General features: G+C 43.4%; 2 protein-coding genes across 2 annotated transcripts in view; one reads left to right on the top strand and one right to left on the bottom strand.

The window, feature by feature from the left end:
• Positions 1-3038, bottom strand: part of LOC135435340 (uncharacterized) — a 40208-nt gene extending 37170 nt beyond the window's left edge. The window contains exons 1-2 of the mRNA XM_064692349.1: positions 3023-3038; positions 2748-2861 (exon numbers count right to left, since the gene is read on the bottom strand). Coding sequence (XP_064548419.1) covers positions 2748-2861; positions 3023-3038 — 130 coding nt within the window. The remainder of the gene's footprint in view (positions 1-2747; positions 2862-3022) is intronic.
• Positions 3039-16480: 13442 nt separating this feature from the next.
• Positions 16481-16996, top strand: LOC135435339 (uncharacterized). Its single transcript, XM_064692348.1, has one exon. The coding sequence runs from the start codon at positions 16481-16483 to the stop codon at positions 16994-16996; it is 516 nt and encodes a 171-aa protein (XP_064548418.1).
• The last annotated feature ends 5696 nt before the right edge of the window (positions 16997-22692 follow it).

Genomic DNA, 22692 nt, shown 5'->3' with positions numbered 1-22692 from the left:
ATTATATATATATATAGTGACATATTCACAACAATAGAATTTTGAACCACTGTTATTCTTAAGCTGCATTGCATGGTATAACCCACTGTTTACAGAGTTGGTTCAATCAAGAGACGATTTGAGTCTAGCTCTTAAATTTAACTATTTAAGAACGGAATTAAAAGGAGAAGCAAGATGCATGGTGTCGCAATTGCTAAAAGGCTCCTCAAAAAATTTCAACGCGACTTGGGAATTGTTAACCAAGTATTATAAAAACAAACGGAAAATATTTTCCGAACAATTAAACCGGCTTTATAGAGTTGCCAGTACTCAACACTGATTCAGCAGAGCACATTAAAGCATTTATTAAAAAAGTTGAGTGCTCTATGCTCATTGAAGGACGAGGAGAAAAACCGAAAGTCAATAAGGAATTTTCGGAAAATGGCCCAGTTTGCAAGGTAGCAGGGCATTATACAGATTTGGAGAGAATTTGGGAGATAGGAGAGGAAGTTAAAGAAGATGCAGAAATAGAAATCTACGAAAAAAAATTTATTGAAACAGCAAAAGAATTAGATGGAAGGTAAGTATAAGTAAGTAACCATTCCGTTTAAGGAAGAAAAAGAGTTAGGAGACTCAAGACCACAAGAGATGGCACGGTTTTCAAACTCAGATAATAAATGCAGAAGAAATACACAGCTTAAGGAAAATTATAGAAATTTCTTAAGAGAGTATGTGGACCTAGGAATTAACGTCGAGTCCAACGAATATTAAACTAATTTCGTAGGTGCGTCAAGGAAGCTAGATCAAGATTTCCTAAAAGGCGACAAAAACTAACATTTTTAAAAGAAATAAGAATCTCAAGATGGTTACAGACTATAATGAAGCCTTAAATACAGCTGCATGTATTTACATATGCATCATATGATAGAGGAAAGGACAATAAAGTAGGGAAGTAAAGATAAAATTACAGCATGGAAGTTCCACAAGAATAGTTCCCAAAGTGTGCCCGCTTATTAGCATATAGGCACACGACAAAAAAAAAACATGTCGAAAATACTGAGGAAAATAAAGTAATAGCTAATGAAGAAACTAAAAAAAACCAGTGGCATTTTATCCCGCCGGCAGGACCTCACTTCGGACGTATTTGGGAGGCCGGAGTCAAGTAAGTGAAATATCATCTAAAAAGAGTAATAGGCAACTTAGAGAGATGGAAACTGATTCAAAGAATGAAGAAAGACTTTGATCAAATTGGAATGAAGATTATTTGTATGCCCTATAACAAAGAAGTAAATGGAAAAAAGAAACATTGGGACTACAGTGGGAACCTTTGAAAGACGAATTCAAATTTAAGGTCAATTGAGAGGGCTCAGAAAACATAAAAAAATGGCAAGTATTATCCACGCTTGCAAAGATTTATGGTCCATTAAGTTGGCTATGCCCACTTACAGTTGTAGTAAAATTATTCATGCTAAAATGATGTCTGATAAATAAAGATTGAAATTACAAACTGAGCATGGAAGATACAAAGTTAAGGAAAAGAGTTAAAGCAAATATAATGTTACTCAAGCAAGAACAGACAAATTAATTTATCACAGAAAAAAATTGCATACGTCAGAAAAAAGAAATTGAAACAAAGAGTAAAATACTAGGAATAAACCCACTATTAGATCAAAATGGGATATTAAGAGTCAGAGGTAGACATCAGAATTCAAATACAGAAATTAAGGAGACTTACACACTGCTTAAGGCAATGGGAATTTTTATGCAGAATAAACTCATCATATGTGGCAAAATATTATACCATTATTCAGTAGGCAACCATCCCAGCTATTTAGAATTAAACCATAAACTCATTATAAATGCAATCAGAAAGACAAGAAACCATTATGCCCTCTTACATAGGAGAAGTAAAAGAAATACTCAAAGTTATGTGGGATCCATTAACAGCAACCAAGATAAGTACTTCTTTATTAAGTAAGCTACTAAGTTAAGTTCAAGAATTAAAAGAACACCACGTTGAAATAAAAGATTTAAACTTCCACCACGTGTCTATTCGTTCATGATTGTATTAATTTTAGTCGTAATAATTATTGTATATCTTCTGATAAGAAAAATAACTGTAACTTAAAAACTGCAGGCCATCAACTTTGTCGGGCTCCGCAGAATGTTCACACAGGAACACTTGACACCGAGTCTCACTTAGACCCTCGGTAAAAACTCATATTGTACAACTGCATAAGACCTAGAATTCGTAAGAATAAACCAGTATCTTACAAGTACTCACAGTAAACAGATCGTTCACACATATATCAACACACTATATACATATACCATTTAAGAATGCCATAGCATATAAGAGTACAAAAGTATTTAGAAATTAAGCATCTAAACAACATTGTAAACAAACCCGTAAATGCACAATCCTTGCAATCCAGACATAAACATTGGCCACATTTATTCCCACAGTCTCAAATTTGCCAATGCAGCTCAACCGCAGGCTCATATGCATATGCTTAAAAAATTACATCATAAGCAAGATCAAGAGGGAAATTATGCCAAGAAAAAAAATTATTTTTGATTTCGCAGCCGAGATTTAATAAGCGATAGGTTTTATTCAATAATTCAGTCTTATTTAGTATCTGAAAATAACATCACATATTATAAGTACTTCAGTAGTTCATGTTTACAAATAAAGTTTTTTGTATTAATAAATTAATCGTGACTATTCAATTATAGGTATATATTATTTTATTCTTTTGGATACTTACCAAATTGAGGGGAGCTTTGTGGAGAGAAAACCATAACTGTATTTCCAATAGTTGTTGTGAAATCCAAAAATCCGTAAACGGTTTGTGTTAATTTCGGAATATCAGTACAGGACGCTAAAATTGTAATATAAACATATTTATATAGAAGGTCAAACTAGTTTTATTAACGAAAATCCCCATTTTGGGGTTGTAATTTGGCTTAATTTTGGGGCTCCGTAAATTAACGCTGTTGAATGTGCGATATAAATATTTGGTTTCAAAGAGGTAACTTTTACTAAGTCCATTGTCCATTAACACTAGTAAACTAGTAAACTAGCACTAGTAAATTTGTATACTCTGAACCCAATAAAAATGGGAAACCGGATTTCGATATCGATTTTTATCGATTACTTGGAAACGGAGCATGTTATCGAATATCGGAAACAAACTCGATCTGCGCTGGCATAAGGAGGACCTACAGCTAATTTCAAGTCTCTAGCTCTTATAGGTTCTGATATCCTTGCGTTCATACATACGGTCAGACGGACGGACGGACAGGCGGACAGACAGACGGACACGGCTAGATCGACTCGGCTGTTGATGCTGATCAAGAATACATATCATTTATGGGGTCGCCTTTTGCCCGTTACATACATTTGCACAAAAACATAATATCCTTTTTACCTATTTTCAATGGGTTCAGGGTATAAAAAGAAAATATTTAAACGCGTCGCCACATATCATAAGTGTATTCAAACAAAAAATTCATTAAACTGCATGTTCCCGCTGTAAACGCGCCACACCTTGGATATGAGCACAAGTGTACAGCTTGTCGGCATTTTGGGCGCGGCAGTTAGTGGTAAACCCAGCATATTCACAGGAGGGTCAAGCCCAAGCAAGTATGCAAGTCGTGGATTTGATGAAGAAGAGCGCTGCACTTGATCACGAATTACAGAGGTCAAAAACTGGTCAAGTATATGCCGTTTAAATGAACAATACCGCCAGGACGGTATATCTAACATGTCGTCATCTTTGATCGGAGCTTTGAGTGGAGTGCAGTTGTTGAGTCGAAGTTTGAGTTAAACTGTACTTCGAGTGGAGTGTCAATGTCAAGTGTAATGTAATTTTGAGTGAAACATTACCGATGTCATTGAGTGGAAATATGGAACTAGAGTGGCACACGGTCTAGTTACTCAACGCCACACCGATTTGCGCAGCCAAAGCCTGTTATCTCTGCTACGCAAATTACAAGACATACTCGAGTTTAAATATCCAGCGAACCCAGCTGAAGTCGGAGTCTGGAGAATGATGGTGCAGTGTGTCAAGAGAGTGCTACGCCACACAGTGAAGGAGGTGGCACCAAAGCAACATATATTGGAGAGTTTACCGATGTTGCTAATTCTCGCCCGCTTACCCATCTATCGCTGTCTGTGGATCAGAAAACCCCTCTAGCACCAAACGATCTACTTAAGGGCCAATATAACTGACACAGTATCCCAAGCAGCCAGACGAGAGATGCGCCCCAGAAAGCAGTGGCGTGTAGCGCGGCTATAATGGTCGTTTTTGACTACACAATACACCATGGTGATATAGTGCTTTTATGCGACCCAGCCTGGACCAAAAAGTCTCGCAACGCGCATGTGTTCGCATGGCAGATGACAATCGAGTACGACTGATGACTCGTCCAGTGGCTAAAACAGCCACCGTCTTCACGAGGGTAGGGACGTTATTAAGGGACATATTAAGCTATCGTTTGTTAATAATAATATTATGAGAGTATGTATTTTTGCCCTGTGAATGTTCAGGCACATCGTTTTTGGCTTGTTGCCGCTATTACTTAAACCTTATGCTCATTACTGTCGAGAGTAGATAGGCCGTAGGAAAAAAAACGCAGTAGGATTCTGAGATGATTCGTACAGAACACTTGTATTACTGCGTTTCTATTAACTTACGCATCTATTAACAACGGGAGCAACATGCCCAGGGGCCAAACATAAACCTTGCAGTGTTCACGTTCGTTTGGCTCGCAACACTTCAATTAGAACTTTTCAAAACAGTAGTCCGATTTTAATATGATTTCCGCTTTATACAAAGGGTATCGTGACACTTCTAACTGTTCATAAACAAATAAAATTTTGTTCAAGAAGTCAGACTTCGACCGATAGCTTCGAAGGTGACAAGATAATCAAGCCGCCTCCGACACACGGTACTGACCACATTAAAAAACAGTTTAAGTTTAATCATAAGAGGACTGAAAATATTTAGCATATAGACAAACAATGCAACATGACTATATCGGCCCAGTTGTTGAAAACGAGTTATGTATATATGGGGACAGAAATGGCTCTTTCTGGTGTTACACTTTTTTTTTTAATGTTTAAGTGTTTTTAGTGACGTAGTCAATTTTAAATTTATAATAGCCTCTGCAAAATTACTTGCACTAAGCAACGACTTTCCGTTCCATCAACACAGCACAGAAGATTAACATCACTTCCGCACCCTCCTTAAAAAATATTCTTCGCCATCTACCGTTTAAAGGGTAACCACTCCTTCTCTAGAAAAGTTAGCTATTTAAGCAACTTCCTCAAGGGTGTCCGCTAAAGGTCCGACAATTTCGGTATCCGGCCCTCTAACCACTCGTGCAGGAGGTCGGAAATTTTCCAGCACCAAAAAAATAGCGCTAAGCGAATTCAATGCCGTGACTGACAGACTCAGTCAGTTCGAGGCAAGACTTAACTACAATCTTAATGTCCGTTTAGACTAAGTCTGTGCCCTTTGGGGCAAGGTCGAGCAGGAGGGTGAGCGCTGTTCCAAAGCTATCAGCCAAGAAGAGTCGAACGTGCAAGATATATAAGCCATGCAAGCGAAATATGACCACTGCTTGTTTATGAGCGCTGTGCCTCTACTTGTAATGAGCAAGTAGAGGGCGCAACCGCCCTGATCACGGCTCCTGCACCCAGTCCACAGCCAAGAGGCTGCAGTCTTCCTCACGTGGAGATTGACATTTTTTATATTGGAATATTTAGAACGGCCCACTCTTCTTTTCACAGCAGTCTTTATAACCAATCCACAGTTAACAGAGGTCGAAAAACTATTTTACCACAACTCAAAGACAGGCGGGGTAGCGAAGACAATCGTGGCCAAGTGTCCTCTCGCAAATGATGGTTTCACATCAGCTTGGAGTGACTTACTGACAGATTTTAGAATGAGAGGCTGTTAGTTAACAGCCATCTTCACGTTCTCTTTAATCTTCAGTCAGTTTCGCAGGAAGCAGGAGCTGCTTTTAAGAACCTAAAGAGCTGTTCATAAACAGCCAACTCCACGTCCTCTTTAATCTTCAGTCAGTTTCGCAGGAGGCAGGAGCTAATATTAAGAACCTACTGAGCTTCATCCAAAGTTGCTTGACAGCTCTTGATCACTCCCGCATAAGTACTGTGAACTGGGATTGCCTTCTAGTTTACCTGTGCGCCTCTAAGCAACCCAAGCTTACACTTTCGCTGTGGGAACAGTCGTTGCACAACCAGGTTGACATCCCGATGTGAAACGACCTATGAGAACGCTATCGCACTCTAGAGGCGATAGAGGGCATGAACCCAGCACAAGTGCACAGGTCCACTTTAGATCTGCTCGAAAGGAGCCTCCTGCAAAAAGGATTAACTCCTTTGAAGCCAAGGTAAGCGTTTAGGCTTAATCTTGCAAACTTTGCTCAAAGGAGATCCATCCACTGCGCTTGTGCCCCTGTTTTCTGCAGATGTCTGTTGGTGATAGATCAAACTGCACAAAACTGCAAAAACTCTGCCTGAACCGCTTCGCAAGAGGGCATCAATTAAAAGATTGCACGAGTCAACATAATTATGGCAAGGGTCGCCACAACACACTCCTGCATCGTGGCAGCCTTCCTCAAGCTCCCGCTGCAACCGTTATTACGTAAAAAAGTAGTCCATACCAGGTGTGCTCCTAGGCACGGCTATTATTAACATTTGCCATTTGAGCACTTATTACACGGCATGATCAAGCTGCCTTGCCATCCAGTTCGCACAGAAGTGACCGGCTTAAGTCAAGCCATCTCTTCTCACTAATTTTTGTTAGATGGAAGTCCTGCCAGCCAAACTGGTAAAAGATTCAGACTCCATATGCGAAAAGAACCAAACTCGCACCAGCAAAAGGGGTCTTATCCCAGATATATAGTTACGTGACCCTTCAAGAATCCTGACCACATCAACTTGGGATATTCGAAGTCCAACGGTCTCGCGCAGTTTCTGAGAAAAGAAAGTTGTTTACTGCAAGAGATCTGCAAATGGACGACTTTCGTGGCTAATAGAGTCACCAAGATTGCACAATCCACTAACTCCACCAAATGGTTCCACGATCGCTCCGAATGCAACCCTGCTGATTGACAGGGATCGAGTTCTATCATTTCGCTGTATTTTTCGATAAAGTATTCCTGCTCTCAACTCATTGGTTTTTGCGATGTCATCATTTATTCACAATATTAACAATATCAGAATCTTGACGCTGTTCAGACAGAAGCCAATTGTTAGAAATTTTTGCCAAGTAAAGTCACTTTACAGGAATTTTTCAAGTTACAATTGTCGAATCAGCTGAAGAAAGATTTCATGATAAAAAATCAACCCTATATTGAATATCAAATGTGAACGACTGTAACGACTGGTCCAGATGATTCCTTCTGCCTGATACATACACTTGCACAAAAACAATTACAGTAATAGCTGCATTTTGCACTTTACTGCCCGAAATCTATTCCTATACGGCTTTTCCCGACTATTCCCGGCATTTATTCAGGCTTTAATAATCGTGAATGATTAGTTTATTATTAAGCATTCAAAGTTAAGTTTGCTAAAATTACCTGTTGTCGATGCAGTTTTACGTCTCGTCGTCGTACTTGTTATTTTCTAACGTTACTCATGATTATCGGTATCAATAACTTCAAGCTCAATTCCGCTTTGCCACAACGCGTTTTGCTTAAGCACCCCTTATTGGAGCCATATAAATATCGATTCCATTGAATTACTAAGTTAGCTACCTGCAATTCTTTTCTTCTTCATTCGAGATTTTTAATTGAAAGTGAATGCCAAATTAACAGTTATTGTGGAAATCAAAAGAAAAATGGTAACGTTGCAGTGCATACAAGCAAATGAAATCTATTGCCAAAGTAAAATTGCCATTTTTCAGGTGCAGCATCATTATCGTATCTTTTTATAATTAAGCAATTGCAAAACGGCTGTTTGAGCTGACAATTTACAGCTACCAAAGTTCGCATATATTTACATAGACGCCGCTAGGCGACTTTCGCGCTCTCCCTTTTGTGCGGTCATTCGCCGGCTCAGCTTATATACACACGCTTGTACATAAGCAGCTGCACAATTAGTCGCGTTTTTTCTTGTGCGTTGTTCTTCAACTAAACATTCTTGGTGTTCCGATTTAGCGTTTGGCGAGAATTTCATCGCGCTGTTTGAGTCAGTCGTCGACAAGGATACCGAGCTGTCAAATTTTGAAAAGTTGCAGTACCTGCGCTCATGTTTGTCTGGCCCTGCGTTGGATTCGGTTCAATCGTTGGAGATTGCCGGTGCCAATTATCGTGTGGCTCTGACTATTCTAAATAGAAGATTTAGTATCAAACGTCTTGTTTTCCAGGCACCCATCAATGAGATTCCTGGGCTCAAGAGGGTAGATTCGGAGTCGGCTTCAAAACTGCGTGAGTTCTCGGCCAAGGTCAATTCACATATGCATGCGTTGCAGACTTTGGGCTGTTTGGAGCAAATCTCAGGATGCATAATAGTGCAGACGCTGCTTCAAAAACTGGATACCCAGACTCAGACCAAGTGGGAGGAGGCCACAGGAATTGACAATGTCCCGACAGCCGATGAGCTCTTCGCATTTCTGGAAAGGCGTTGTCAAAAGCTGGAGAGCGTGCAACATGCCATGTCATCCCAAATCACCAATCATAATACTAACCCCAGTAAAAGAGTGCTTGTAGTCAGATTTACCAAAATGGCTGCAGTTTTTGTGATGCATCTGGTCACGGGATCTACACATGTAGTAAATTCGGAAATTTATCTCCATCCCTTCGGCATAAGAAGTTAAGAAACTGGCCCTTTGTTATAACTGCCTTAGGAAGGGACTTGGAAGGTCTTGCAGTAGTAGTCATTGTCGTACTTGTGGAGAAAAGCATCATACCCTGCTACATTTTGCTACTTCACCAGAAGCTGAAGCGTCGACACCATCACAAACATCGTCTGATTTGAGCGCCGCCACTTCGACACACTCTCACTCCACTACCTCTCTTGCTGGCCAAGGTCTTCAGTCTGGTGTTGTGCACTTAGCCACTGCAGTGGTAATGGTAAAAAATAGTTCTGGTTCCTTGTTTCCCTGTAGGGCCTTATTGGACTCAGGCTCTCAATTGCACATGGTCACATCACGTTTCGCACAGAAACTTCAGTTAAGGAAAATCAGGTCGTCGAGAGTTGTCACGGGTCTCGGAGACACAAGCTTCTCTACTGAAGGGTCAGCTGTTAGGATTCATATGAAGTCAGAATCCTCAGATTATTCAGCTACCTTTGATGCTCTTGTGGCTCCAACAATTATCGACAGCCAGCCTAGCTTCAACATCGATAGCTTTTGTCTGTTGGGAAAATTATGCTTGTGGCAGGATTACCTCTTATGCAGAAGACTCGCCTTGGCTAGGTCGTAACCGGGGATCTTGAGAGACTGCGCAATACCTCGCAATACCTTTGGTGATAGCCTCACTCCTGATAGCGATGCTGGTCAGTTGGACGTTCGTATGGATAATTTGGTTCGGCGTTTTTGGTAAGTTGAGAGCTTGGAAGAGCCTGGGGTAAAGGCCAGCAAGGAAGAGTTGAAATGTAAGCAGCACTTTGCCAATAACTTCTCTCGCTTACCATCCGGCGAGTATTCAGAGCGATTGCCTTTGAAGCGCTGTGCAGAGCTTCTAGGAGAGTCTTATGGCCAGGCTTATCGTCGATATCTCAGTCTTAAGTGGAAATTCGCATCGGAAGGATCAGTACTCGGCATTCATCAGAGAGTTTCTGGATCTGAATCAAATGTCCCGAGTAAGTCCAGAATTTAGTAGCTGTTGTAAATACTTCCTCCCACATTATTGCGTCTTGAAGGAAGACAGTACCACAACCAAATTGCGTGTTGTATTTGATGGCTCAGCGACATATGGGACTAAATCAGCATCATTTCAGCTCATGCGCGCAATGCATCAGTTGGCCATTGATGAGCGTCATGCATTTCCAATTGGATCGGATGCCATCAAGCAGGAGTTTTACGTTGACGATTTCATTTCCGGAGCCAACTCAGGTGCTGAATCCAGAAAGAAAATCTGTAAGACGATCGGGATATTGTCTCGTGGAAATTCATGCTTCGAAAGTGGTGTTCCAGTCATAGAGAAGTCCTCGATGGAATAGCTTATGAAGATAGGGAACAGTACTTGAAGGTCGGTTATGGAAGCGATGTCACCAAGGTCCTTGGTCTTATGGTATGGGATCCAGCGATCGACCAGTTGCTATTTTCATTTTCTGTTCTAGATTCTACTGTTAAACCCTGCAGGCGCTCAGTTCTGTCTATTGTTGCCCGGATTTATGATCAGCTTGGACTTTTGGGACCAGTCATAACTAAAGCAAAGATCTTTCTTCAACAGCTTTGTAAGGACAAATTAACTTGGGATGAACGCTTGCCAATTGCACTTGATACGACCTGGTGGGAGCTATGCAGCAGTTTTCGCAACATTCGGCATGTATCGTTTCTTAGAGTGGTTTTTTTGCGATGCAAGTGTGGAGGCCTATTGAGCCTGCATCTACGAGGTGGCCAGAAATTCTGTAGCCACAAGTCGCATCCTTTGCTCCAAGTCTCGAATTGCGACGTTAAAAACATTGATTGTCCCAAAACTGGAATTATGTGCAACGAAGCTGTTGGCTAATTTGATGCATGAAGTCAAGCGCACAGGCATTTTTGTCAGCCAGTTTTATTGCTGGTGCGATTCGTCCGTAGTCCTATCCTGGATAGGAAATGAGCCCTTCAAATTTAATGTTTTCGTGGCAAATCGTGTGGCTGCCATACAAGAGCTCACCGCCATTATGGAGTGGCGAGATGCTCCAACGGACAGAAATCCAGCTGACATTCATTCTAGAGGCATAGTTCCCGACGCCCTAGCCCAATCGGGGCTCTGGTTTCATGGCCCATCGTATCTACTAGATGGTCGCCTAAATTGGCCGGCGTCCTGTCTGCCTGAAACTCCAACCATTGAATTGAGGAAAAGAGTACTGATCCGTAATTCTCCACATGCGGATTTAACTCTTGGATGCAAGCACACAAACTCATTTGGCTCTATGCAGCGCACATTCGGCTATATGAACGAGTTCATGAAGCGTAAAAGGCATCATGGACTCACTGTTGCAGCCATTCATCACGGCCCTCGGATTCTGTTTCGGGTTGTGCAGAGAGCGAACTTGTGGGATGAAATCAAGGAGATTCATTCTCATGGAAATGTGAAAAAGTCCAGCTCCATCGCTGATCTGAAGACCATGGCTGGAATCATCCGAAGAGCAGTAAACAAGCTGTGTCTGGCGCAGCAGACAAGGATTCTGTTGAAGGATTCTGCTAAGGATTCTGTTGAAAATCAGGCTTCAAACGCATCCAATCAGCATAATCAAATATTCATGTAAACATAAGAAGAGGTTGTAATCTTAGTTTAGCGAAACAGCCGTTCGTTGTAAACAAGTTTGGCAAGCTTCTCTTGCACTTGTCACAGCTGCTATAAAAATGCATATCTTCTTCTATAACACAATTGTTCGTTGTTGATCGAAGCGAAGCGAAGAACCTTTTCTGAGCCACAGCCAAATAATCTTACTATTTATATAAATTCGATAAATAAAACTGAATTATAACGTGTTGTTGTGAAAAGCCAAATTGTAAGGGTTAACCCATGTGCTGTGTCAGAACAAAGTTCTATAATTGTAACCTGAACCCATTGAAAATAGGTAAATTGGTATTCTAATTCTAATTCTTGATCAGTATCAATAGCCTAATCGATCTAGTTATGCTATGTCCATCTGTCTAATGCCCGTGCATTCATCCGTCACACCTTATTTAATTCCGATACTATAGTTGTGACACCACTAAGGTTGTGAGCCAGCCACCCCACAGCTTATAATCCTAGTTAAAGGCTATAACATAATTGTATAGTATATAAGCAATGTATAGTATGTAAGGGTTGTTAAAGGCAAGGTGCCGAATCGTGAAATTGAAGTCAGATAAAGGCAAGGAGCCCCTCATAATTTAAGTTTGAATCTAAACGCCGGTCGCAACCGTGCGCTGCTGATCGGTTGTTCAACACCATCCTCGAGAGCGCAACTTCACTTCGGCGGCGAAGAGCGAAAGCTCCGAAGCGAAATTGTGAAAGCTCGCGGCGAAGTTGAGCGGCCGAGGCAAGCGCACGGCCCGCCTGTAAGCGTGCCGGCACTTTTGGAGCGATCATCAGGGTGAGTAGACGCGTGTCGCAGAAGTCAAAGCGAGCGACAAAACGTTGAGTGTACAGCGGAGCGCTAGGGCTCCGGACTGTGCGGTAGGGCCTTTGCATAGGGAAGTAGGACAGAGGAGTGTACAATAACTGTCGAATGTAGAATGTAAGAATAAAGAAACGTTTGAAAAGAAACCCTAATTCTTTTTATCAAAATTTAACATTAATCTCGAGTACCGTGGCTATCCGATGTTCCACATAACCCTTTCCTAACCTAGTGTGGTGTGTGTGTGGTTCGTGGCTGCTGCCCGGAAGTGAGTGTAGTTCGAGGCTGTTGCCCGTCGCCTGCGTGATCAATCCCGGCTGTGTGTGGTTTGAGGCTGTTGCCCGGTAGTGTGTATGGCGCGAGGACCCAGCCCGTCGCCTGCGTGCTCAATCCCGGCTTTGTGTGTATGTATTTCATGCCCTACCCTATAAAAGTAGTACTTGCTACGATTTGTTTGAAGCACAAACACAAACAATTCGTCAGAAAAGTCGGCGATAGCAATGACAACGGGTGTGTTTAATAATAAATAAAACGGAGTGAACAATAATAACAGAGAAGTACAAAACAAGGTAAATGGATGTCGATTAAAAATTAAAAGAACATCAAGTGCGTTTTTTTTTTTAGTTTTGTGGATTAAAAAAGAGAAAGAAGCAAAATAAAAGGCAAAGACAAAGCCAAAGACAAAAACAAAAATAAAAACAAAAACAAAAACAAGTAAGAAGTTCTAGTCGGGAGCTCCCGACTATGGGGTATCCTCTTATTCCAACACCATCGCACTCGTTCGCTTTAGTAGTAATAAAGTTAAATTAAAAAAAAAAAGTTCCCTTGGCAGGGTTCAAACTCGCAACTGACCGCATTACTTGCTGCCGCCTCTAATCAACAGCCACACCAACAAAAAAAAATAAAAAATTAGGTTCGTCGGTAGGGTTTGAACTCGCAACATACCGCACTACTTGCAGCCGCCTCTACCCAACAACAACACCAATTATTTAATCTTAATGAGTAAAATACTAATTAAAGTAGCAGCACAGAAAACAATACAATCGCAATTGCAATGCTGTTGAAAGAAATCAAACCAGACGTGCATGAATCTGTGTGTGTACAGAAATTCTTGGAATTTGCGCTTGCTGCCGCTGATACAAGGCAAGTCAAAAACGAACGAGAATATTTGTGTATTCTCAAAAAGTCAGTTCATTTAATTATGGTTTATATTGGTGGGCAGTGTAAATTGGTGTTTTTACTTGATTTATAAATATGAGATTGTAGCGGGGAGGTGGCGATAGCTATAAAATGAAAGATACTTGATATATATATATACTACCCCCAAAAAGCTTTGAAAATGATTTTGAAACTGATTGGACGGTTAACAAACGTTTTCCGCCAATTTACCACAGTTACGGGTGGAATTTCCCAAACCGCTGAAACCCGTATTCATTTTATTCTTATGTAGAGCTTTGCAAATAAGTATCAAGTAAATCGGGAAAAAAATAAAATTTCACCCAAAAAGTTTTTTATTCGCATTCCCCCCGAATAAGTTTGAATTCTGCGAAAAGTGAGATACACGTCTCAAATGATTTTTCTTGTAGATCTCTGGAAATGAATTTAAGCGCGAAACGTCACCCACCAAATCTTTGACCTCCATTTCCACCAAGGAGGAATGGATTTTCCTAAGAGTGTGAAGCACCCTTCAAATGATTTTGAACAAAGATCTTTGGAAATAAGTTTGAGGCCGATCGGATGGTAAACAAAAAAGTTACATACAAACGTTTTTCGCGATTTTTCCACACTTGCGGGTGGAATTTCCCGAAACCCCGTCTTAACGTGCACAAACAGAAACGAGGCAAGTTATCGAATTTCGGAAACAAACTCGATCTGCGCGAGCACTAGGAGGACCTATAGCCAAAATTTCAAGTCTCTAGTTCTTATAGGTTTTGAGATTCTTGCCTTAATACATACGGACAGACTGACGGACATGGCTAGATCGACTCGTCTATTGATGCTGATCAAGAATATATATACTTTGTGGGGTCGGAGATGCCTCCTTCTGCATGTTACATACATTTGCACAAACACATTATACCCTTTTTACCCATTAAAAATGGGTATAAAAAGGGAAAATAAATATTTAAAGGGAACAAAAATGTAATTTTTACCCTTGGAATTGGGTAAAAAGGGTATAGCTGTAGGTCGTCCTAGTTCATGCGCAGTTTGTTTCCAAAATTCGATAACTTGCCCCGTTTCCAATTAATATATAAAAATCGATATCGAAATCCTGTTTTTTGCGCAATTTTGCTAAATAATAGGAGGTAGAGTCGCCAAACTTGACATGTAACTTCTAGAATAGCATATACATATCAAGTATCCACTTACGTGCAGGATGGCGGCCATTCTCGTGAAATTTGGGATCGGCTTGCCAAGTTAGACAAAACAATAGAGCCGCAATCCTGGGACATCCCACCCGACTTTGGCAGACGGCCGCGCTAGAAATCGCAGCCCGACCTGAGGAGCAGTTCACAACTGTACGAGCGTCCACAGATTCTGACCCCTAGCTTAGCAGTCACGGGTGTAGGGGAGGCTTGTAACGTCAGAAGAGATCGAGCACGCCAAACAACGGCGGAGAGATAGGGCGAACCCCTTAAGAAAGGAGTAGTGTTCCTTATACTGCCAGGCCATATCCTCAGTCCGAAGTTAGGCCACTTGCAAACATTCCGGACCAAGTTTGGAAATGGGGTATGAGGTATGATGGCCGATCCGACCCCCTTGGGTTCCTAGAGGACCTAGAGGAGCGGCCCATCACATATGGGTCGCTGGTTTTTGAGTAGTGGGCTGTGGGATGTGCCATGGTCACTGTTTAGGAGGGTTTTCTTGGAATTCTTCCTGCCTCCGCGCTATTTCGATAGGCTTGAGGTCAAAATCCGGTCCCGCCGGCAACGCGTGTGGGAGAAATTCAAGAAATACTTGATAGAGCTGAGGAGTTTAATGCATCACGTCAGATATGAGCCGGCGCAGGAGTTGCACCGAATTTACGAGAATGTCGCCCCCGAATACAGGCTCTACGTGCGACGGCAAGATTTCTCCACCTTGTCCCAGCTGACGCAGATGGCTGTGGAGTTTGAGACGGTTTCGAGGCAGATGCCGGAACACTCGAGAAGCAAGTCAGTGAGTCAAGTGGCCATGAGTCCGTGTAGCGCAGAATGGGGGAGAATAGCACAGCCCACGGTCCCCCCTCAACCTATTCCGGTCTATTCCCAGCGAGTCCGGAGCGCCCATCAGATGATGAGCCAAGAGGCTCGAACCGAGTACGATCCGCGGCGAGCATGTCGTAGGTGTGCACAGGAGGGGCACTTCGCCAAGGAGTGTCCCAACGCACAAGTCGTGTTCTGCTGGGTACGTGGGAACCAGGGCAGGAGTAGCCAGGATTGTTTTCGCCACACGGAGGCGGGCAACGGCGTCGGCCAAGCCAGGATCGGGTCGGCGCCGACACACACGTGACCAGGGACGGGAGCCGAATCGTCGCTACGGTGGAAATTGGTGGGCGAACGATGCCTGCAACAATCGACACCGGAGCCACTCGCAGCTTCATGAGTGAAGACTGCGCGATTCGGGGAAGAGCGGAGGACTTGCAGGCACGCATTCGTCTGGAAGATGGGTCCACGCTCGAATTAGGGAAGGCATTATGGATAGACGTCGTCATAACGGAGAACGTGATCAGCATGTCGATGCTCATCATGCCCTTGATGTTAGACCACGTTGTCCTGGGAATAAATTTCTTGGGTGCAATGGGCTCCACCATACGCTGCGGCCAGGCGGAACTGGTCCTAGAGGCGGTGGTGGCACCGGACGCGGGTCGTGGGATGAGAGATGAGTCGAATGAACGCCACCCATGTCAGGAAAGGGGAGCACCTGCTCGGGAATAGAGGAGAAAAGAGCCGGGAGACAGCCTCACGCGTCTGGAAACGGGAGTGCCTGCTCGGCAACCAACGGAAAAGGACACGAAGAAGAAACCGAAGTAAGGCCTCCCATGTCAAGAAAAGGGAGCACCTGCTAGGCAACAGAGTACAGACGAGCCGAAAGAAGGTATCATGCGTCAGGGAACGGCAGTGCCTGCTCGGCGCATGAGGAGCCCAAAAAGCAGCGCGTTGAGCTGCAGCTGGTCTTGAGGGCGGCACGGCGGAAATTTGCAAGGGAACGGAGGGATTAGGAGCAATGGCTAGGATCCACACGGACGCAGGGAGTCGGGAGCAGCTGCCAGAGTGGAGCAATCATGGAACTCTATCTGGAGTCGGAGCGGTGCACGGAAAAGTCGAGACACAGGGTGAACCCAGCCCAGAGGGGGCAGAGTGGCCGGCAGATCTGGACCCTGAACTAAGGGAATTCCTGGAGTTGGAACTGGCACTCTTTGAGGGGCTGCAGAGATTCTCGCACATCGCGGAGCACAGGATCCGGCTAAAGGACGACAAGCCATTGAAGCAAAGATATTATCCAAAGAATCCGGCCATGCAGAGGGTGATCGACGACAAGGTAGGTGAGCTGATCCAGACGGGTGCCATCGAGCCGTCGCGTAGTCTGCACAGCACCCCAATCGTCTTAGTCAAGAAGAAGACTGGCGAGTGGCGCATGTGCATTGACCAGACGCTTATCCGGAGGCATATCCTGTCCCCCGGATTAATCACCCTAGATTTTTTAGCACAGGTATTTAAAGATACCGATGGCAGCCAATAGTTAGGAATGCACGGCATTCAAAGTCCCAGAAAGAGGCCTATTCTAATGGCGGGTGATTCCGTTTGGATTGCATTCAGCGTGTGCGACCTTCCAGCGAGCATTGGACACAATAATAGGGCCGGAGATGGAGCCTCCTAGACAATATCGTGGTTCTAGGGGCAACGAAAGATATTCCGCCGGTTGAGGGCGGCCAATGACAGGCTGAATAGGAAGAAATTTAGCTTCTTCAGGGAGAGGTTGGTCTATTTGGGACATGTCATCTGCGGGGATGGGATACGTACCGATCCGGAGAAGGTGGGGGCGATACGTAACCTTAGGGCCCCAAATAATTGTAAGGAGTTGCGGCAGTGTCTCGGGATGGTTTCATGGTACAGGCGTTTCGTTCCCAACTTGGCGACTCAGGTACAGCCGCTAAAGCGCTCTTAAAGATGGCGGAAATGCTCATGGGGTGAAGAACAGGAGGAGTCAGTGGGTCAATTGAAGGATAGCTTGACGACTGCCCTTGTGTTGGCTTGTCCGTGCACTGGAACTACAACAATTCCAGTTCGATGTTCATTGCCGACGAGGGAAACTTAACGTCGGGCCGATGTATTATCGAGGCATCCTCTAGAGACCTGTCAGCAGGCAGTGGCGGCCGAGTCCCCCTGCAAATGGGTCGCGAGTATGCATGCCAGGATCGCTGAAGAGCCAGCAAAAGTTCCCGGACTACATGGAAGAAAATGGGCAGTAGTATAGGCATTTGGGCCACCGGACGGACGACGAGGACTATATCCCCTGGAAGCTATGTGTGGCAGTGGTCAAAGGCAGAGGGTATTGCAGGAATGCCATGATGATCCCACAGCCGAGGAAAACTGTATAGGTTGGCCCAGAGGTACTACTGACCGGGTATGTTCCGCGACGCCGCCAAGAACGTGAAGTGCTGCGAAGTCTGCCAGAAGTTCAAAAGCGAACAACTCAAGCCGGCTGGTCGCATGCTGACGAGGCAGGTAGCAGAGCCGATGGCAGTACTCTGCGCGGAGACACGGTCGAGACATGGCAACACGATGTTACTGGTATTCCATGATGCCTTCTCGAAGTCGGTGGAACTATTCCCACTCAGGAGAGTTACGGCGGCGCACTTGCAGACGGCGTTTCGAGAGGGGATGTTGAGTAGGTGCGGGGTGCCCAAAAAGTTTGTGTGCGACAACGGGGTACAGCTTTCGAGCCGTAGCTTCAAGTCGTTTCGGGAGTCCCTGGGTGTATCCCACCGAGAGGACCAACAGGACCGTGAATACCATGATAGCGCAGTTTATGGAAGGCCATCAGAGTTCGTGAGACGAGCTCTTGCCGGAGATATCGCTAGCGGTCAACACAAGTGTGGCAGTCCCGCTTTCCTGATGCAGGGGAGGGAGCCGCAGCTGCTCGCCGCTCTGTACGACCTGGGGCCCGCAACTAGTGCGTTCGACCCTAGGACGAAGGCGGATTGGAAATCTTTTATATCGTCCACAGCAATCTCCAACGCGCATCAAAGGACCAAGGCAGACATTACTTCGTTGGACTCGATGGTCCTGTTACGGCAGCACCAACTGTCCAACGCCGCTGAGGCCTTCGCTGCGAAATTAGCACCCAAATTCGATGGCCTCTATCGGGTTACCAAGTTCATGTCGCCTAAAATTGTGCGTCTCGTGAAGCCAGGCGAACGAAAGAAGAGGGTGGCCAATATCTCGCAGCTGAAGCCTTTCTACCAAGAAATGACTGATGATGCAGGAGAGAGGCAAGGACCCATGGACGTCCACGAGTAGGCGAAGAGTGAGAGCGACACCAGTCGCCTATCATAACACCAGTACTAAATTTAGATTAGACCAACACTAGTAGCGTAAAAAGAATAGGCGTCATATAATGTTAGCCGCACTGTGAATATAGGGTATTTACAACTAAGTAATGATTAAGTTAACGAATAAGTTCAATGTACAGATGGACCCCGAAGTTATTACGATCTTGTCGGACGAACAAGCCGTCGTCGATGGAAGTTACCAAGTTGCTGATCGGTTGTTCAACAACGTCCTCGAGACAGCAACTTTACTTCCGCGGCGAAGAGGCGGACTCGACAGGATTCAGTCCCGATTTCCTGATGCAGGAAGCCGCGGTTGCCCGCCGCTCTGTACGATCAGGTGACTCCGGGGTCCGCAACTAGTGCGATCGACCCTAGGACAAAGGCGGATAGGTTAAGGGAAATTTTTTATATCGCCCAGCAATCTCCAGCGCGCATCAAAGGACCAGGCCAGACGGCCACTATGGTAGCCACCTCACAGTTCATAATCCTTGTTATAGGATATACCATTATTGTATAGTATATAAGCATTGTATAGTATGTAAGGGTTGTTAAAGGCAATGTGCCGAATCGTGAAATTGAAGTCAGATAAAGGCAAGGAGCCCCTCATAATTTAAGTTTGAATCAAAACGCCGGTCGCAACCGTGCGCTGCTGATCGGTTGTCCAACACCATCCTCGAGAGCGCAACTAAGCATCAGCGGCGAAGAGCGAAAGCTCCGAAACGAAATTGTGAAAGCTCGCGGCGAAGTTGAGCGGCCGAGGCAAGCACACGGCTCGCCTGCGAACGTGCCGGCACTTTTGGAATGAGAATCAGGGTGAGTAGACGCGTGTCGCAGAAGTCAAAGCGAGCGACAAAACGTTGAGTGTACAGTGGAGCGCTAGGGCTCCGGACAGTGTGGTAGGTCCTTTGCATAGGGAAGTAGGAAATTAAACCCCAATACTTTTTATCAAAATTTAACATTAATCTCGAGTACCGTGGCTAACCGAAGTTCCACTTAACCCTTACCTAACCTAGTGTGGTGTGTGTGTGGTTCGTGGCTGCTGGCTGGTAGAGTGTGTGGTTCGAGGCTGTTGCCCGTCGCCTGCGTGATAAATCCCGGCTGTGTGTGGTTCAAGGCTGCTGCCCGTCGCCTGCGTGCTCAATCCCGGCTTTGTGTGTATGTACTTCATGCCCTACCCTGTAAAAGTAGTACGAGCTACGATTTGTTTGAAGCACTTCGTCTCCCCTCTAAGCCCTCCATCCTGTGAAATTTACAAATGTCTTGTAACTGGCCCTGATTAGACTGAGATTTACACCCCTTCCAGTAGCTCCTTTACATAGAATACCGTGCTGTATATTGTGTTGTGTTGCTATATCAGTTCAGTTTATTTCCGTTGAATCTAAATTCTTGGTATGTTGAGTAGCAGACGGTGCAAGTTGTGCGGTAGTTTAAAAGTATATGCGAATTCATCTCCGCCGTTGGAACTTAATATTCGTTTAACTAAATTTAATTAATGCTTAGGCAAAGAAGAGTGCACCGGATTTGATGTGAGAACCAGAAGGTAAAGGCGATCTTATTTAAATAAATTCTATTGCTCATACATAAATGTTTGCCTTTTAAGTTGGTGGAAACGTTTTTTTTGTGTGCTTTAAAGCCGTATTCCACTATCAACATTTCTTACATTTCTTTGCGAATATTTCATTTTTCATGTGCACATTTGCAAAAAATATAACGTTTGCAAAATATGATCCAACCCACAAAAGATAAATTTATCAAAAGCTGCCTAACTATTGAAAACAAACAAGTAAGAGGCTCATGTCGGGAGCTCCCGACTAGGCGATACCCTTAACCCTCTTCTACCTACACGAAACGCTACGCGCTCGTTTTCCTTAGCACAAATAAAAATAAGTATAAAAAAATAAAATCCACAGGATTCCAATTCGTAAGAGACCACACTACCTGCCGCCATGTCTACGCAACAGCCAAACCGACAACTGAGCGATACTGAAAAAAAACAATAAAATCGCAGCACATACACACAACACAGAATACAATACAATCGCAAGTGCAATGCTGCTGATAGAATTCAAGAAAGACGCGCGAAAAAATAGGTGTACAGGTATACAGAAATTCTTGCGCTCTCTGCTAGCTGCCGCTCACATGTGGACTGCCAATATATATATAACCACACCTTTTCTTTAATGACTTCTGTTTTTCTCAACCGAACTTGATGAAATTTTCAACAGTTGATCTTATTGTGCTAAAGAATATATATATATATAATATATTCTCAATATTCTCAATTGCATTAAAATTTTGACTTAAATTGGTGGGCAATACAAATTGGCTTATCGCTATGTGGTGGTAGCGGTGGCGATAGCTATAAAATGAAAGATGATTGATATATATATACTATTCTAGGAGCTACAGGTCACGATTTCTATTTTTATTAATTACTTGGAAACGGGGCAAGTTATCGATTATCGGAAACATACTCATACTGCGCGGACACTAGGAGGACCTACGTTCAGACGGAAAGTCGAACGGACGGACAGAGGGACAGACAGACGGACATGGCTAGATTGACTCGGCTATTGATGCTGATCAAGAATAAATATACTTTACGGGATCGGAGATGATTCCTTCTGCTTGTTTCATAAATTTGCACAAAAATAATACACCATTTTAATCACCTTTTTAATGGGTTTAGGGTATAAAATTACCACCGTGGTAGCTGCGCCATTTCATACACCTGTGGTCTTTTTATTGTCTAGTCCATTGGTCGAAAACACCCAATCTATTTCAGTCAAGCTGTTGTGTTGTAGGCACCTCACGCAAAAGAGACGATATACTAATCTAATTCTAACTGATCTGTAACTCTAGCCCGGCAAGAATTGAAATCTACCAAAAAACGATTTTACTGTGCCTATTAAGCTCCTGCTCTAAGTGTTCTAAAAAGATTTTAAGAAATTCGGAAAAGGAGAAAAACGGGTTTCTATAAACAACTACAGGTGTGGTATCTAAGTGTTGAAATATAAGGATCTGGCAAATTAAAATTAAATTAATATTAACTACAGACAATATTTTAGCACTTTGTGCAATTTATGCTTACACTAGGTGGTCTAGTACTACCTGTACAAATGCTAGAATCGATGCTACCGAGTATGTCAAATCCGTCTATATTAAATACATGGACTTCTCTACTCCAAGTCTCTACGAAACATAAAATATCTGCTGTGCCTTTTTTAAAATCATTTGAAATATTTAAACTATGATTAAGCAAGCCCTTAATATTATGGCAATATGTAAAAATATTTCCTTCTACTCTCTCTAAATATATCTGATGATTTTTTCCAACTTAATAGTGACGGGATCGGTACCTTATATTTCTCTAGACGGATTAAACTTTCCTATAAGAAAAAGCCCAGATGCACTAGTCGCTCTACCATGTTACAAGCTACGTATAGTGCTGCACGGCTCATGCCATCTTGCAAATGCACAGCAACTTTTTTGTAAGTTGTCCTGCTGCAGCAGGAACTACTGGAAATTGCAAGCGTTCAATTGTTGCTTTGTCATTGTTCCTAAAAGGAAATGTTCTTCAAACTCTACCGGTTGTTGACCAATTAGAGTGCAAAGGATTTGATTTTTTTTGCTCTTACTTGCACTCCCACAGTTGCTTCAGTAAATTTAAGCCAATGCGTCGAAACTAAAACATCAGGTTCGCTGGCTGTATAGTCAATATGCATAAGCTGTCCACTTGCTCCATTGACCAGTCCATCATTGGTATTTAAAATGACGGTAGTTTTGAGCTCCTGCATATAGGGAAGGCCTTGGATTTCGGAAGTCTTAAAAGCCTTAATACTTTCTAATATATTTGGCTTAGTCCTTTTAGATATGTATTTAT

Source organism: Drosophila montana, unplaced genomic scaffold, assembly GCF_035044405.1.
Source record: "Drosophila montana isolate Dmon_TW-CO22-7 unplaced genomic scaffold, ASM3504440v1 contig_3559_1, whole genome shotgun sequence".
NCBI lineage: Eukaryota > Metazoa > Arthropoda > Insecta > Diptera > Drosophilidae > Drosophila > Drosophila montana.
Note: the sequence above shows the minus strand (reverse complement) of the source record. Positions and strands in the feature narration are given on the sequence as shown.